Below are 15,110 nucleotides of genomic sequence, written 5' to 3' on the forward strand. Positions count from 1 at the left end.
GAGCAACAAAACTGTGTGGGCAAATTTTTATTTCTTTCTTCTTTCAAAAGTTATGGCTGTTTTAACGCAGAGAATAGTTGTTTCTTACACTCTTGAAGTTTAATTGCGTGTCAAAAACAAACCAGACAAGTAATCAATTTTCCCCGACACAGTTTTTTATAGAAAGGTGTGAAGAACACATAGCGATGTTGATCGCTTCTTTCCGTTCAAAATTGTCCGGAAACGAACCCGATTTATGAGCCTCGGTACTTTTGGAAAAAACACGCTCTTTTTGGACAACATTAATATTTGAACTTAAAATAAATGTATCTTCGCAATCTACAATTCCTAAGCTTTCAGAAAATATAAACTTTGCTGGGGTTTGCTTTAATTAACAGACGGTAAGGCAGCTCCAACGCACACTGGTCATTTGGGGTATACTGATACCTTAAATCCATAGATGAAGTCAAAAACATTGCCAAATGACTGTCAAACATTGTATAGTCTTCGATGGTCCTTCAGGTAATGTCACCAAAAGTCTTTTCAGTTCTTGTGCACAAAAAGCCATTTCGAGATTGAAATAAATGCAAATGTGATGAAAATAATAAAATTAAAGGGTCTATCTAGTAAAAGGACAGAATGAGAAGTGTTTTATTTCTTTTTTTAAATAAATGGCAACCAAATTTTTGGAATTGGCTATCATTTTGGTATATTTAGGAGCCAAGTGGCTATTGGGAAAAAAAGTTAATTTTACGCCCTGCTGGTCACTGTCAAGATGAGGGTTGCGGGCCTCTCTTGGGCCCGCAAATAGTAATTGTTTTTTAAAAGGGACCATTATTTTTAGGTTTCCTACGACACAAATATAAATATGGGCTGTTTAAAAATCTGTTAAATCTGTGACATAGTCCCTTTAACTTGTATCTTAAATTAACATTAATCTCAATTAAAGTTTCTTTTATAAAAAAAAAACTTAACAAGTTTCAAGACTTCATTTGCTTTCCTGCAACTTCCATTTGTCCACTTTCAATTGAAAATTGTAGGGTTTTTTTAAGAGAACATTTCTTTTGGCTAACCCTCAACTGTAAGCCTAAGTTTACAGAAACTGTAAAAAAATATCACAATAATATAACAATAGAGTTGATGTTCGCGGGCGTAAATATGTTTTTGGCCCGACTTATGCTCATTTTAGGTCTAAGCTCTGAGAAGGGCCAAAAACATATTTAAGCCCAAGAACATCAACTCTACTACTATTATAATAATTTCAGAGGGCATTTAGTTAAGGAATCAAAAACAGTACCGTATTTACCCGTGTATTAGTCGACCCCGTGTATAAGTCGACCCCCTATTTTTGAGGCAAGAAACTAAGTTTTTTAATTTCTGGGCTAAATTGTCTTTAAAGTTTACCTTGTGTTTCTTAGATTTTCGTTTCAGGTAGAGATACTTTACGAAAAAATCACAGCAAGTTTCAATGTGATGTTTATTATCGTACTTACTCGAGCGTTTTAACAACACGTGTTTATGCAGGCATTTTGTCTACAATTTTTGAAACAGGCATTTAAAATCAAACACACTTAATATAAACGAACCTTTCTAATTGTGGAGAGATAGTAGCGGCTTTAGAAGACAAGCAAAACACCAAGGAACATTAGAAAACTTTGAAACCCACTCGATAAACAAAGTCAAGCTTGCTTGGGGAACTTGGTAACCAAGCTACAAAGTTGGTGAGGTACTGGTAACTGATAACTACACGTGCTTGCATCATGCCAGGTTACTAAGTAGCGAAGTTCGAAGCGAGAAAGATCATGCAAGAAGATGTTTTCTCGAGTGGATTTACCAGCTTTATTAGTGGAAAATGTCAGCTCTTTATTCAAACCTTGTGCCAGTGAGTCTCTACAACATTCAGGTTTATATTAAGCGGATAAATCGTAATGAATTTCGACTTGAACTGCCAATTTAACGACAAAGATAGCAAAGTGAAAGGACATCGTAACCTGTACTGTTGTTTATTTGATGTTTGTTGACATATAAAACAATTGTTATGCTAATTGTGCAGAATTTATTTAACTGGTGCTTGGGTCGAAAATTTTGACCCGTGTATAAGTCGAGGGCGATTTTTTGGACCGATTTTTAGTTGAAAAAAGGTCGACTTATACACGGGTAAATACGGTAAGCGACATCTTGAACACTGCTGACTTGTCGGCGTTAATTTCTGATTGTAAACGTTAACCAGGTTTTAAAGTTTTCAAAACTCGGCAGAAAACCGCAAAATTACTCAAAACAATCTTTGCTTGAAAAGGAAATTACAAAATTCTATCGGCAGCAAAGAAATAGTCGTCTTTTAGAAGTGTTTAAATTAATTGTGCTGTTAACTAAACTGGCAGTTTTGGAATATGCCTGAAATTCAACTGAGCGAGTTTCGCTCGACAAAGACAAACTTATGTTTACTTCGCCGCCTGGATTCTTCTTTAAGTTTCTGTAATTCCTCTTCATCTAGCGGAAAGACTGAGAATTTGCTTTCCCGTTCAGTCCTTCAACAACTTTGTCGTTATAAAGCTTAAAAACAGTTTTAAGGAGCTTGAAGCGATGCCAGCTTTTGCCAGCCAGCAAAACTCAGAGACTCAAAGGACAGTGCAGAATGCAATGGAGTCGACAATTGAAAGTATTGTTTTATGTTCGTGTTTATTTGCCTACTTTTTTTGCAATTAGATGCTGAAACACCACTTGTATTCCTTCCAGGGTTTTTGTTATGCTAATCTTTGCAAACGTAACACGACACTTCTGTTTTTTTGTAACACTATACTTTTGTTGTTTTCCTTGAAAATGCCGTAACGTGACCTTTTGTTCGTTTGTCTCTTTTTTTGTTTCACGGCGACATTGATGGCATTTGTCTTTCTTTCAATAATAAAGCCAATTATTTCACTTTAATTTAATTAAGTTGCGGATAAAACCGCACGAAAGACGTTTCTTAAAAAGTAAAGAGCAAATCTAGACAAAAAACATCTCTTTCGAAAGGTTTTTTAAAACGCAGTAAAGCTAGGATATTTGTTTCCTGGTTATCAGGAGTTTCACGCCAAAAATCCCGGTGCAAGTTTTTGCATTCCTAATTACGAAAGCGCTGTAAAAGTCTAAAAATCTAATTTAATTAATTTGCGGTTTTCACTTGGCGCCACGAAGTCTGCAGGAATCCTACAACAAACACGCAATACAAGCGATGTTCATGAGAGTTCCAGCAAAAAACGTAGACTAAACTGCCCATGCGTTTGGCGTAAAGTACGTTGACCTAGAACGTCGAGTAGTACCACAAGGAGAGCAAAGGGCTTTCTGAAGCAAATATATACCTTTGAGATCGTCATATGAAAGTAACGTAGATGTGCTCCAGGTTTTACCTAGGGGTACGGTCAGGTGCTCCCCACCCCTACCCCCTCCACAAGGAATAATTAATTAATTGATATTAATTAATTAATTGACTATTAAAGTTTACACCATAGCGCTTTAGGGATTTAGCGGACGACAGCCCCAACAAACCATCACAATAGTGCATTCTGCACTAAAAATGGCGCGAATAGTTAAATGGTTTTCAGTTCTGATTGGCTGGCTTTGTTATTTTCTTGTTTCTGATTGGTCCACGACAGCAGGCTAAAATATATTTTAGCCTGCTGAATTCTCCATTTTAGCCCGCAAAATACGCCACAATGCCTGATGAAATGATTATAATAACAGATCACATGTAACAACTGGCACAAAATTTTTTACACACTTTCATACAAAGAAACAAAAACAAAATAATCAATGAATTTTTCATATAACTTTATGCATAAGAAATACAGTAAAGGTCGATAGCTGAAAAATTAGTGGAAATGGACACAATCAGGTTATTCTCACCTTCCTCAAGTGGTCATAATGAAAGCTTTTTCTACTCCTGGGATCATGAAACCTACCATCAGTAAGTTCACCATGTCTTGTCACCAATACCTTTTAGAATGTTTACAACATGAATACAATTTAATTAAAAATTAACATGAAAATATATTCTAAAAATACACTTTAAAATAACTTTACTACGTGCTATGCATGCAACATAGTGTACATGTGTAAAGGTTTTCTTACATACAGTGAATACACAAGCATCTGTATGTTGTGTCCTTCAACTTATAGTCAAAATACTCAGCGTGTGCCGCCTAGAATTCCGATTAATACCAATCAAATTGGTTAATTTTTGACAGGTTCACATGTTCACGTGTTTACGGTTGGATGATTTACTATATTCAAATTGAATTTGAATGTTCGAAACAAATAATGCAATCTGTTCGCCGTTAATCAAAACTATTCTGGAATTTTAGGCGGCACGCGCTGAGTATTTTGACTGTAAATGACAATTTTTTTCAGGGTTTTTTTACTTTCAGAAATTTACAGAAGTTTGAAAGCAAAGTTTGTGAGAATCACATAACACAGTAAAAGGTTGGGATTACTGTACTCTGCACTTACTTGTTCTTCTGCACCTTCTAGTTTTACTGGTGTGAACTGTTCCTTGTTGTATTCAGAAAAAGAACTGTCAATGAGAACAATATTAAAATTACAAATTAGGTTGTTACAATATGTTATGTTATAAAGGTTGTTAATATATGAAGCCAGCCAACTCTTACAACTAAATCTCACATTTGCTGGTCAAAACTGTTTTCTCATAGATATCTATATACCGTAAAAACTCGTGTATAAGCCGCACTTTTTTGCCGAAATTTTGGGCTCAAAATCGTGGGTGCAGCTTATCTCCAAGACCATTGCATGCAATTTTACAGGGCATCTGACAGGATGCAGTGGTGCGGCCGTGCGAGTCCACATAAATCTGCATAAATCGTTCACACTGCATCCTCCGCATCTTCTGCGCATTTTTGCGCATAACAATGAAAAATTGCTCCATATAAGCGACAAAGCAGCTCTTTACTATCCTACCAAACAAAAATAACAAGGAGACTGATCATTTTGAAAAAGTTTTTCCTCTCAAAACAGCGTCGAAAACCACGCTTTTCGTCCGTGAATAATTTTAAACCCCCAGGCGTTCCACGTGTCTTTTGGTGATGGGTCTGGATACTAGTGCCTGGTTACTAAGCTACGAACGCTTTAACGAACACAGCGCAAAATCAGGTGCAAAATTTGATGTAAAAACAGTGATGAACGAAGAAATACCTGTCAACGAATGGCAGAAAAAGATCAAAAATGTTAAAGTTGGCAGAAATGATGTTTATTCTATAAAGTTCAAAAATTCTGGGTAAGACTGAAGTGTTTTCCGTTTATGTGTTTATAGTACATACTGCACATCGATCGGAAAGGCTCAAGGAATCAAATTTAGCTTTATTGATTGTTGAAATTTCCTCATAATCCAGCATTTTTTCACAATCAACTGGGCATTTTTCTGCCAGGTTTTATTTTTTTTCTCAAAATCTTGCTTGAAATTTGGGGGTGTGGCTTATCTACGAGTGTGGCTTATGCAGGAGTTTTTACGGTATTAGCAGTAATCAAAGATAAGTGTATTCAACTCTCTGAAGCAGGGCGTAAAATAAACTTCTTTCCCGGTAGCCACTTGGCTCCTAAATATACCAAAACAGTAGCCAATTCTAAAAAAATAAAACATTATTTCTCTGTCATTTTACAAAATAGACCCGTGGAACGCAGAAACTAATTACTTTAAGTTCAAGTATAAAATAAAATAAACTCAAAATGGGGTCGCGGTGCGCAGAACACAGAGAGAAAAACATGAATTAGCACATGAATATACCTTGTTTCTTAGTGCATGAGCGGAAACAATCTTTGAGTTGAAACAAGAGCACAAAGCCATGACAAACATGATAAAGACCACTGCATTCCGCGTAGCCAGCGACAGAAGCAAATTATGCTCCTGCATTCATTACTCACTGTGTACCGCGTAGCCAGCAAAAAAGGTAACTTCCAGTCTTGCATTTTTTACTCACTGCATACCACGTTGCCAGCGAAAAAGATAACTTCCAGTCTTGCATTTTTACTCGCTGCGCACTGTGTACCACGTACCGCATAGCCACTTATTTTCACTTTAGGGCTCGATCGATGTGGCGGGGTATTCTCTCCAAGAAGCTTAGTAGCCAATATCAAGTCGGTTGGAATGACATCACATATGTGGCCTGGCTACTAAGTTTCATTTTAAAGTGGCCACTCATGATGTCGAATTTTGGGCTTCTTGGAAGACGAAGTTCATTGGGACAACATTCACTTGAGGAGCTGAAACTTCGACGAGTAGCTAAACTAAATGTGAACTTTTTATTCATTTGGTGATAAAAAAATACGATTTCTGGAGTGACCTTCTTCTTTAAAGTTGTGTATCGATTTTATCAAATATTATTGACTATCTACCGGTCATTATAACGTTATCGATTCTCGTCCCCGGGTTTTGGGAGTTAGATTGCTTATCGGATTTAAGCTTAATGTGCACCAACCTTGCAGCTTTCTCCTTCAGCAAACTGTCATTGTTCAACAAAATTCGAACGTCTGTGAACCAAAACAAAATATTCTCTGTCTAAAAATGAGATCAACGATTTAAATAAAGTGCACCTCCGACTTATAAAGATGACATAGATTAATCCTACCGTTGAACACTTCGTTGAATTCTCCTGGTGGGGCGTGTTTGATGAAATCGGAAGCTATCCGCACCTGAGTTGTGGAATCATAGTGATTTCATTAATATTGATTCTTTGAAGTGCAAATTGCTACTTACAAATTAATTTACCTTCTCTTCATCTGATATGGGTTCGTCGTAATCAGCCATTTCCAACACAACTATTAAGTATTTGTTTCCAGGTATATTGAAAAACACAGTCTGCAAAATCCAAGATGGCCGCAAAAGCAATTCAGTATTGCTAAGCATTATGGGAGGAGATGTTTTTCCGCTGCCCGGAAATGCCCAAATTTGGTCAAAAAAGTATACTTGAGCCAGCACAATTGTTAGTTAGCGGCTTATCCTATGGTCCATATGGTGACGTCATTATTCGAAGTTGAAGAACGTATGGTGATGTGCTGTTGTTTGTTTTTTAGAAAGGCCATAAATGTCCTCCATATCTGCAAACACTCTACAAGATCGCGAGGCCATTCGCGTGAAAGCACTGGTGAGTTCGAACAGGTTAAAATGGCCGTACACATAGCCACAGAAAGTCAGTTGATCTTTTGCCTCTCAGTCCTTTGTAACTAATTATTAATTCATGCCCATTGTTTCCCTTTTGACGGGAGTAATAAATGAATTTCTTTCAGTTATGCGATGGCACATCTGAAGACGAAGGAATTAAAAGGTGCTTTTCCGTCGACCCACATATCACGTCATTTAATAATTTGCATCAACTGTTGATGCGAGCCTTCCAGTTACAAGGGTGAGCCATCTGTATAAAATTGTAAAGTTAAAATTGATTGTAAACGATACTGCTGCAACTTTCGAATCTTTAATACTGCTGTGATGCATATTTTAAGTTAAAATTTTAACTTTGAATCAAGTTTTTGAGCAACTGTAGAGTACCCCCTCCCCTACTATTTATCCCATGGCTTGAAGAATACTTTCAATCAGGAGCCTGGAAAGCCATATTTGCCCCCACAGGTTTCCGGCCCAGAGGCCAGAACCCGAGGAGGCACCTTAGAAGTCCCCGCATAGGCAGGTAAAATGTGTGCATATGCATTCAGTGAACGGTACCGGAAAAATCTTGATTTTGGTCAAAGCGGTTCTTAAAGTGCATATGAAGCGAAATTTTTTAATGCATATTTTTAAAGTTTAACATTTTATAAGAAAACCCTGAAAGTTTGAAAAGAAAAGAAAAGATATTGACGATTTTACAACCCAAAAAAGTTGCAGCATTTGGCTCTAAAATTGTCCGGAAAATCGCGCGGCCAAAATACCACGTGATCTCAGCTCGTGACGTCACGTTGGTTGATTGTTGATTTCACTCCAAAGCATCAGATATGGCGGACAGGACAAAAACTACCCGAAGAGGGGGGAGATGTGACCCGAACAACGAGAGTTGTCGAAACACAACTTTTACTCCGGGTGTCACAATGCACTAGTGGAGCAGTTACAAAATGCGGGGCCATTTTTGAAGCGATATTATTCGGTGGCTCGACGTCTCGACGGCTCGGTAGTCCCGTTAAGTGTTTAAAGAACGAGTAAGGTATATAATTCGGCGGCTCGACGGCTCAGTAGTCGTGTTAAGTGTTTAAAGAAAGAGTAAGGTATATAATTAGGTGGCTCGACGGCTCGGTAGTCGCATTAAGTGTTTAAAGAACGAGTAAGGTATATAATTCGGCCGCTCAACGACTCGGTAGTCATTAAAAGAACGAGTAAGGTATATAATTCGGCCGCTCGACGGCTCGGTAGTAGCGTTAAGTGTTTAAAGAACGAGTAAGGTATATAATTCGGTTGCTCGGCAGCTCGGAAGTCGCGTAAACTGTGTAAAGAACGAATAAGGTATATAATTCGGCGGCTCGGTAGTCGCGTTAAGTGTTTAAAGAACGAGTAAGGTATATAATTCGGCCGCTCGACAGCTCGGTAGTCGCGTTAAGTGTTTAAAGAACGAGTAAGGTATATAATTTGGCCGCTCGACGGCACGGTAGTCGCGTTAACTGTGTAAAGAACAAGTAAGGTATAAAATTGAGTGGCTCGGCGCCTCGGGAGCCGCGTTACGTGTTTTAATCCGTTCTATTTCATCGTCCTCTTCGTCTTGATCGTCATCTTCGTCTTCTCCCGCGAGTGGTTCGTCTTCGTAAGGGCAAACCAGCTAAAAACTATATTGTACTCTTCTTCATCTGTTTCTTCTTTACTCTCTTCGTTACCCGAAGAGTCGTAAGTCACGCTAAATTCCAAATCACTACAGCTGTCACTCGACATATTTCCTTACTTAGCGCTTACTGTAAACAAAGCTTCGCAACCAAGCTACCACCAAGGTGACGTCACAGCCAGGATTTCGCAATATAAACTCGACCCAGTCTCCGGACACTTTTTTGACAGAAAAACAGTATTTTATAGCCACAAAATTCGCTCGAATCTTTGTTCAGTAGAATTTTAATGTTTACAGTGTTTTTATATACATATTGAAGAACTAAAAACGACAGAAAAAAATTTCGCTTCATATGCACTTTAAAGGATTGCCCTAATGCTCGCAAAGGATTGCCAAAACGCTTGCTAAGGAACAACAGAAGTCAGTGCCACAAAGGATAAAAATAGCTTTCGCAACTGTGGTCATAAGAAACATTGGTTGCTTGAAGAATTGCCTGGAATTGTACATGTGGAAATCGTATACATCTTAGGACGAGTAATGAACGTGAACTTTGTGATGCAATACAAGGTAGTTCATTTCGCTGACAAAATGTCAATGTATTAAGACCCAAAAAGTGGTTGAATAAGGATCAAAAATTGTTTTCTCGAATCTTTGAATGCACCACATTTTGTTACTCGCAGAATTGTTAGGCTTTTTGGCCTGGGAATTATTGTAAGTTCATTTTAAATGTTATAAGCCCGGGAATGAGCTTGCACGTTGTTACCACAAATAATGTTCACAGGGAGCTGAGAGGTGCCAAATTTGACCTTTTTAAATATTCAAATGTTCGATCTACTGTATTTCATAGCGCTTGTCATACGTTATCTGAGCAGGTATCCTGTTGCACTTGGCATACCTGCAGGCTCATAAATTTAAAAGTCTGGAAATGATTTCAGATTATATTGTTAGAAAGTGCTCAACTCTCCCATCCCCCATCCCCCATCCCCCATCCCCTTTATGCAACAAACTAAAACCCGCTGTGATTACTCAACAGACTATTCAAGTGTTTCCCGCTCGGATTAAGTATGACAAGCGCTACAACATAGATCGAACATTTTTTAAAATATTTACAAGGGTCGAATATGGCTCCTCTGCTCCCTGTGATAATGTGATAATGTGTTATTTCCACTAGGTAATGTATTCCTCTTGAGCTTGTGAATTTTTTTAGGACGCAACGGTGTCACACAACAATAAATCCTGCAGCAAACAATGTTGTGATGTATATGGCACAGTAAAAAAAAAGTCTAATTGTGTAGTCTATCAGTACCAAAAATAAAGGCGACAAAAAGACTCCACTTATCTTAGATTATTGCTGTAAAACAAATTATAAAAAGGCGGGGGCAGCTTAGTGAGAACAATTACTAATATTTTAACTTTGAACCAAGTTTTTGAGCAACTGAAGAGTACCCCTCTCCACAGTAGAGTACCCCCTGACCCTACAGTGTCCCTTGGGTCATGTTCGACCAAAATTTTGTTTTGTCCGACCATATTGGTGTCTTAGTAGGACATATGTATTTTCAAGTGAAGAAAATTATTTACACCCATGATTGAATGATTAATTGATTGACTGACGGACAGACGGACAGATGGACAGACGGACGGACGCCGCCGCGCCGCCGCCGGCGGCCGGCGGGGGGGATGGATGGATCTAGTAGTTTAATAAGTTGTGTCATGTCCACTTGGTCATGTTATCATATGCAGCTTCATTTAGTACAGATTGGGATCTCATTATTTTAGCATGAATTGCCTGTCATTGTATTGTGTTCTTGGGAAAAACACTTGGGTTTAATAGGTAGCATCTCTTCCAAGGTCTTGTATGAATGACCAATACTGCCCTTCAAGAGAACAATAGAACAAACAACACTAAAGAAACAATGCTCATAGTCCCAAAACCAATAACTGCTACACTAGGGAACCAGAATCTATAAAAAAATCTTACAAGAGCTGCTACCCTTCTTAAAAAATTTCCTCTGGCCCAGCTGGAATACATACACAACTGGAAATTAACATTAACAGACACGTAACTATATGTACACACTGTACTCACTTAACATGGCCTAAAGCACAACATTGACTGCACACCACTGCTTTTCAACCATGTTTTAAACATGTTCTTGTTTTGTTTATTACCAGTGACTTTGAAATATCATATCAGCTCCCGCAGTCAACAGAAAATGGCAAAAGACCCGATGTGTTTATTTCTCTCACATCAGACTTTGATCTTGATGCTGCCTTCATGAGTTCCTCTTTACCATATCTGAGCCTTAAAATAGAACCTGTTATTTGCTCAGGTAATTTTTAAATAGCTGTTATTTGTGTATTCTATAGGTATTATTTAGCTAAATTTTGGCTGCAAGCATTTTGTCATATACAATAATATTATCAGCTAGCATTTAGAAGATGGAAAAGACATGCCAACTTTTAAAGAACCAGTCTGTAAATGTGTAGCATTTCTAAAATTTGCCTGAGTATTTGAATGTCAATTTATTAAACAAACAAAAATGAAAAATTATTAGACTTTAAAAGAGATTCATTTTAAAACTTCGAAGTATAATCCACTGGGAACACTCATTCACATTGTAAATTTCTTATCAGCAGTTGACATTGATTCATTTAATAAAGGAGAAAAGGAATGTCATAGACTAGTATAATTGACTACAATATCAGACAATAATAATTTATATTGCCTGATAAAATAATTTCATGTTAATTCACAAAGTCTGGTGGCAACTGTTGGTGTCTGATAGAGTTATAATACAGTTTTGTTTGTAAATGCTGCATGGTTGTATGTAAATGTATTATGTTATACTACGTTTTTTTCCCTAAAAGACAATCACAATGACTGGACTTTCCTTGAAGCTACTGAAGCACCTCTGACCAACAACGTCCAATCCACTGGAGTGTCCTCCACAGTTCCATTTCACATATCATTAAAACATCAAATGGAAAGAACATTCAGCAAGATTACAAGAGCTTTCAGTGATTCAACCAGACGGGGGCCATTAAGAGAGTTTGAATGGCACTGTCATTTGGACTGTGAAGGTCGTGTTCTTGCTATCGATGAACTGTGGGCTAGAGTGTTTCAAGGGGGTGGTCTTGAGCCTGGCCTACGAAAAGAAGTTTGGCCTCATCTCCTCAATGTATTCCCTCCTGATTTGACCAAAGAGGAGAGGGAAAGACACTTGAAAATGAAATCACAGGTGTACTACCATCTTAAATCAAAATGGAAGGCAAAAAATCCTCAGGAAATAGAATCCATCACTCATTTAATAATGAAGGATGTTTTACGAACAGATCGAACACATCCATACTTTGCTGTCCCTGATGATCATGAGCACATGGATGCTTTATTTAACATCTTGACAACCTATGCCTTGGAAAATCCAGATGTGTCTTATGCACAAGGGATGAGCGACCTAGCAGCACCTGTTGTAGTCATTTTAGATGATGAAGCAGTAGCTTATACTTGTTTCTGTGCTTTGATGGATAGGATAAAAGGACACTTCCTTTTAGATGGCAAAGCCATGACATTAAAATTTGACCATCTTTCCCAGTTGGTTCATCGCATGGAGCCAGAGTTTTTCAAGTATCTTATGAATATTGAAGCAGATGATATGTTTTTCTGTTATCGTTGGCTTCTTCTTGATCTGAAGAGAGAGTTTCCATTTGACGATGCTGTCCAATTAATGGAGGTAATTTGGAGTTCCCTTACATCATCACCAGAATCAGGAAGTCAGACATCAAAGCCCAACAGCACTTGTGGAATACCTCAAGGAAACTCTGCTGCCACCATTCTTATGCAGAATGGCTATGTTGGAGTTGATTACAGTGTTGATATTGATGGTGATTCAGATGGCGATTTGGAGGAGAGTGGATTCTGCCAATTAATGACAAAACCTGTTGATCAAGAAACCAAACTACTGCAGCTGCCAGGACCGTATCAACTTGGTGGCGGTAATCCATTTGTTCTTTTTATGTGTTTGGCAATACTGTCACTTCACAAGGACTACTGTATGCACAAGGAAATGGATTACAATACACTTGCTATGTACTTTGACAAATTGGTTCGAAAGCATGATCTTGCTAAAACATTGGTTAAAGCAAGGGGCTTGTATGCTGACTATCTAAGTTCATTTGGAGTTGCAAAGGATGATGAGACAGCCATTAGTGAAGAGTCTAATGTGCCATGGTGCAGCCAAGAACATCATATTGATATCCCACTCCAAACAAACCATTTTGTTCAGTGTTGAATCAATGGATTTAGATATATTGTTTTCATTATGTACACCTAATGATGTTGTCATACAAAAAAGACAAAAGGCAAATAGGAATTAAAAAGCGTAGTTAAACTGGTAGCATTTTAGAGAAAACTCACAAGTTTTTATCTGTACACTTTGAGTTTTTAACAAGATAAATTGATTTATTCATATCTTGAGGCATTTTGAGGCCATTCGTATGAATAAATTTCATGCATGCACTTAATTAATTCCTATTTGACTTTTTCCTTTTTCCTATGACAACCTTATTGCAATTAGGTGTATTTATTTATTTATCTATTTATTTATTTGACTTTGTTATTTAGTGGATTACAAATTAAAGGATAATTCAAATTTATATCAAGTTACAAAACTAACAACCCTCATTACTATCAGATTTTGTAGCTGTTTCAGTGGATGCTTTATAAAACTATATCAGTAGTGCAGAATAAAAAGTGTATCACTACTGTTATTGTTTAGCCAAGTGTCACAATACCCATGTGTGGTCAGGAAGTCTTTGTTATTGGTCATTTGTGCATAACAGATATCCTGCAATACAGGTTGTTTTCCAAGATTTATTGATCGCTTGCAATACACTGCATAACCACCGTTCATCTAGCTGTAAAATCAATGCATTTCATTGAAGGTTTGTTGAATAGTAAAACAATATTTAGCCTACTTCCAAAAAGTTGAATTGCATTCTAGATTTCTTCTTTTGGAATGGTGCACTTCTGGCAGGGTTGTAAAAGGGACTACATGTAAAACAGTGGCCGATCTAGACATTCTGGTAAGTGGGGGGCCCGATCATCCAGACCCAGAAAAAGAGTTGGGCCCTCTCTCGACCTTTGGCCTAAAATGAGGTGGGGGGCCGGGGGGCCCAGGCTCCCCTCGTAGATCCGCCACCGTCAAAGTGGGGTCCAAATCACGAATTAGGAGCCTATTTTCCTTCAAATCATAAATCAGATATATTTTTATACTATTTCACAAATCACAGTAACAAGACTCGATCTCTCAGGTGATCAGGCACACCCCATTGTTCAAATCATGTCATGCATAACCCCTTTTACAACCTTGTTCTTGAGACTGTTTCTAGTGGGGGGGGAGAGGTTGTTACTTTAGGAACTTTATGGTGATGTACAACTTAAATGATGAATTTTGTTAATTCAAAATATGATTATTTATTTAGACAAATAATCAGTATTGCCTTAAAATTGTAAGAATTTTTCACAACTATTTTCCAACTCACAGCCAAAAATGTCACTTAAAAATATGTAAAAAGATGTTACTAGTTATTTTCCAGAATATTTAAAGTTTTTAGAATATGTGAGTTAACGATATTTCCCAATTGGCCATCGTGTATCACGGGGTGTTATTTTTATAGTTAACAAGAAAAATAAGCTATTTTGGTAGAAATACATGTAGTTTTGAGGGTATTTTTCAAAAATTGTAACAATACATGTAAGGTGCAAATTGAAAGAAAATAAAATCATGTCTTGTTCAAAGTCTTATGTCAAACCAGTATAACCTAGTCACCTTCTCAGTGTTTCACCCCAGTAGGCCGCCAGTATAACCTAGTCTCCATCTCAGTGTTTCACCCCAGTAGGCCGCCAGTATAACCTAGTCACCTTCTCAGTGTTTCACCCCAGTAGGCCGCCAGTATAACCTAGTCTCCATCTCAGTGTTTCACCCCAGTAGGCCGCCAGTATAACCTAGTCTCCATCTCAGTGTTTCACCCCAGTAGGCCGCCAGTATAACCTAGTCTCCTTCTCAGTGTTTCACCCCAGTAGGCCGCCAGTATAACCTAGTCACCTTCTCAGTGTTTCACCCCAGTAGGCCGCCAGTATAACCTAGTCTCCTTCTCAGTGTTTCACCCCAGTAGGCCGCCAGTATAACCTAGTCACCTTCTCAGTGTTTCACCCCAGTAGGCCGCCAGTATAACCTAGTCTCCTTCTCAGTGTTTCACCCCAGTAGGCCGTCAGTATAACCTAGTCTCCATCTCAGTGTTTCACCCCAGTAGGCCGCCAGTATAACCTAGTCACCTTCTCAGTGTTTCACC

General features: G+C 38.0%; 2 protein-coding genes across 3 annotated transcripts in view; one reads left to right on the forward strand and one right to left on the reverse strand.

Moving 5' to 3' along the window:
- The window catches only part of LOC144628036 (F-actin-capping protein subunit alpha-2-like), a 29,360-nt gene extending 22,502 nt beyond the window's left edge, over nt 1-6,858 (reverse strand). The window contains exons 1-5 of the mRNA XM_078486090.1: nt 6,734-6,858; nt 6,594-6,657; nt 6,444-6,495; nt 4,465-4,528; nt 3,862-3,951 (exon numbers count right to left, since the gene is read on the reverse strand). Coding sequence (XP_078342216.1) covers nt 3,862-3,951; nt 4,465-4,528; nt 6,444-6,495; nt 6,594-6,657; nt 6,734-6,772 — 309 coding nt within the window. The 5' untranslated portion in view covers nt 6,773-6,858. The remainder of the gene's footprint in view (nt 1-3,861; nt 3,952-4,464; nt 4,529-6,443; nt 6,496-6,593; nt 6,658-6,733) is intronic.
- Nucleotides 6,859-7,004: 146 nt separating this feature from the next.
- LOC144667106 (TBC1 domain family member 25-like) lies at nt 7,005-14,556 on the forward strand. 2 transcript variants are annotated; one of them, XM_078528486.1, is made up of 4 exons: nt 7,005-7,109; nt 7,252-7,367; nt 10,932-11,089; nt 11,628-14,556. In XM_078528486.1, exons 1-4 carry the CDS (start codon nt 7,050-7,052, stop codon nt 13,046-13,048), a joined length of 1,755 nt encoding a protein of 584 aa, XP_078384612.1. In that variant the 5' UTR covers nt 7,005-7,049; the 3' UTR covers nt 13,049-14,556. The 2 variants fall into 2 exon arrangements, with proteins under 2 accessions (XP_078384612.1, XP_078384613.1); XM_078528487.1 differs by lacking the exons at nt 7,005-7,109; nt 7,252-7,367 and adding an exon at nt 7,385-7,646.
- The last annotated feature ends 554 nt before the right edge of the window (nt 14,557-15,110 follow it).

This window comes from Oculina patagonica, chromosome 10 (genome assembly GCF_052425735.1).
Source record: "Oculina patagonica isolate OP01 chromosome 10, crgOcupat, whole genome shotgun sequence".
Lineage (NCBI taxonomy): Eukaryota > Metazoa > Cnidaria > Anthozoa > Scleractinia > Oculinidae > Oculina > Oculina patagonica.

Bases quoted from the DNA above. Each gene is read 5' to 3' on its own strand.
- LOC144667106 (XM_078528486.1), top strand. From the start codon at position 7,050: ATGTCCTCCATATCTGCAAACACTCTACAAGATCGCGAGGCCATTCGC. The intron at 7,368-10,931 runs GTGAGCCATCTG...GTTTATTACCAG, and splicing joins CGAGCCTTCCAGTTACAAGG to TGACTTTGAAATATCATATC. The intron at 11,090-11,627 runs GTAATTTTTAAA...TTTCCCTAAAAG, and splicing joins AGAACCTGTTATTTGCTCAG to ACAATCACAATGACTGGACT.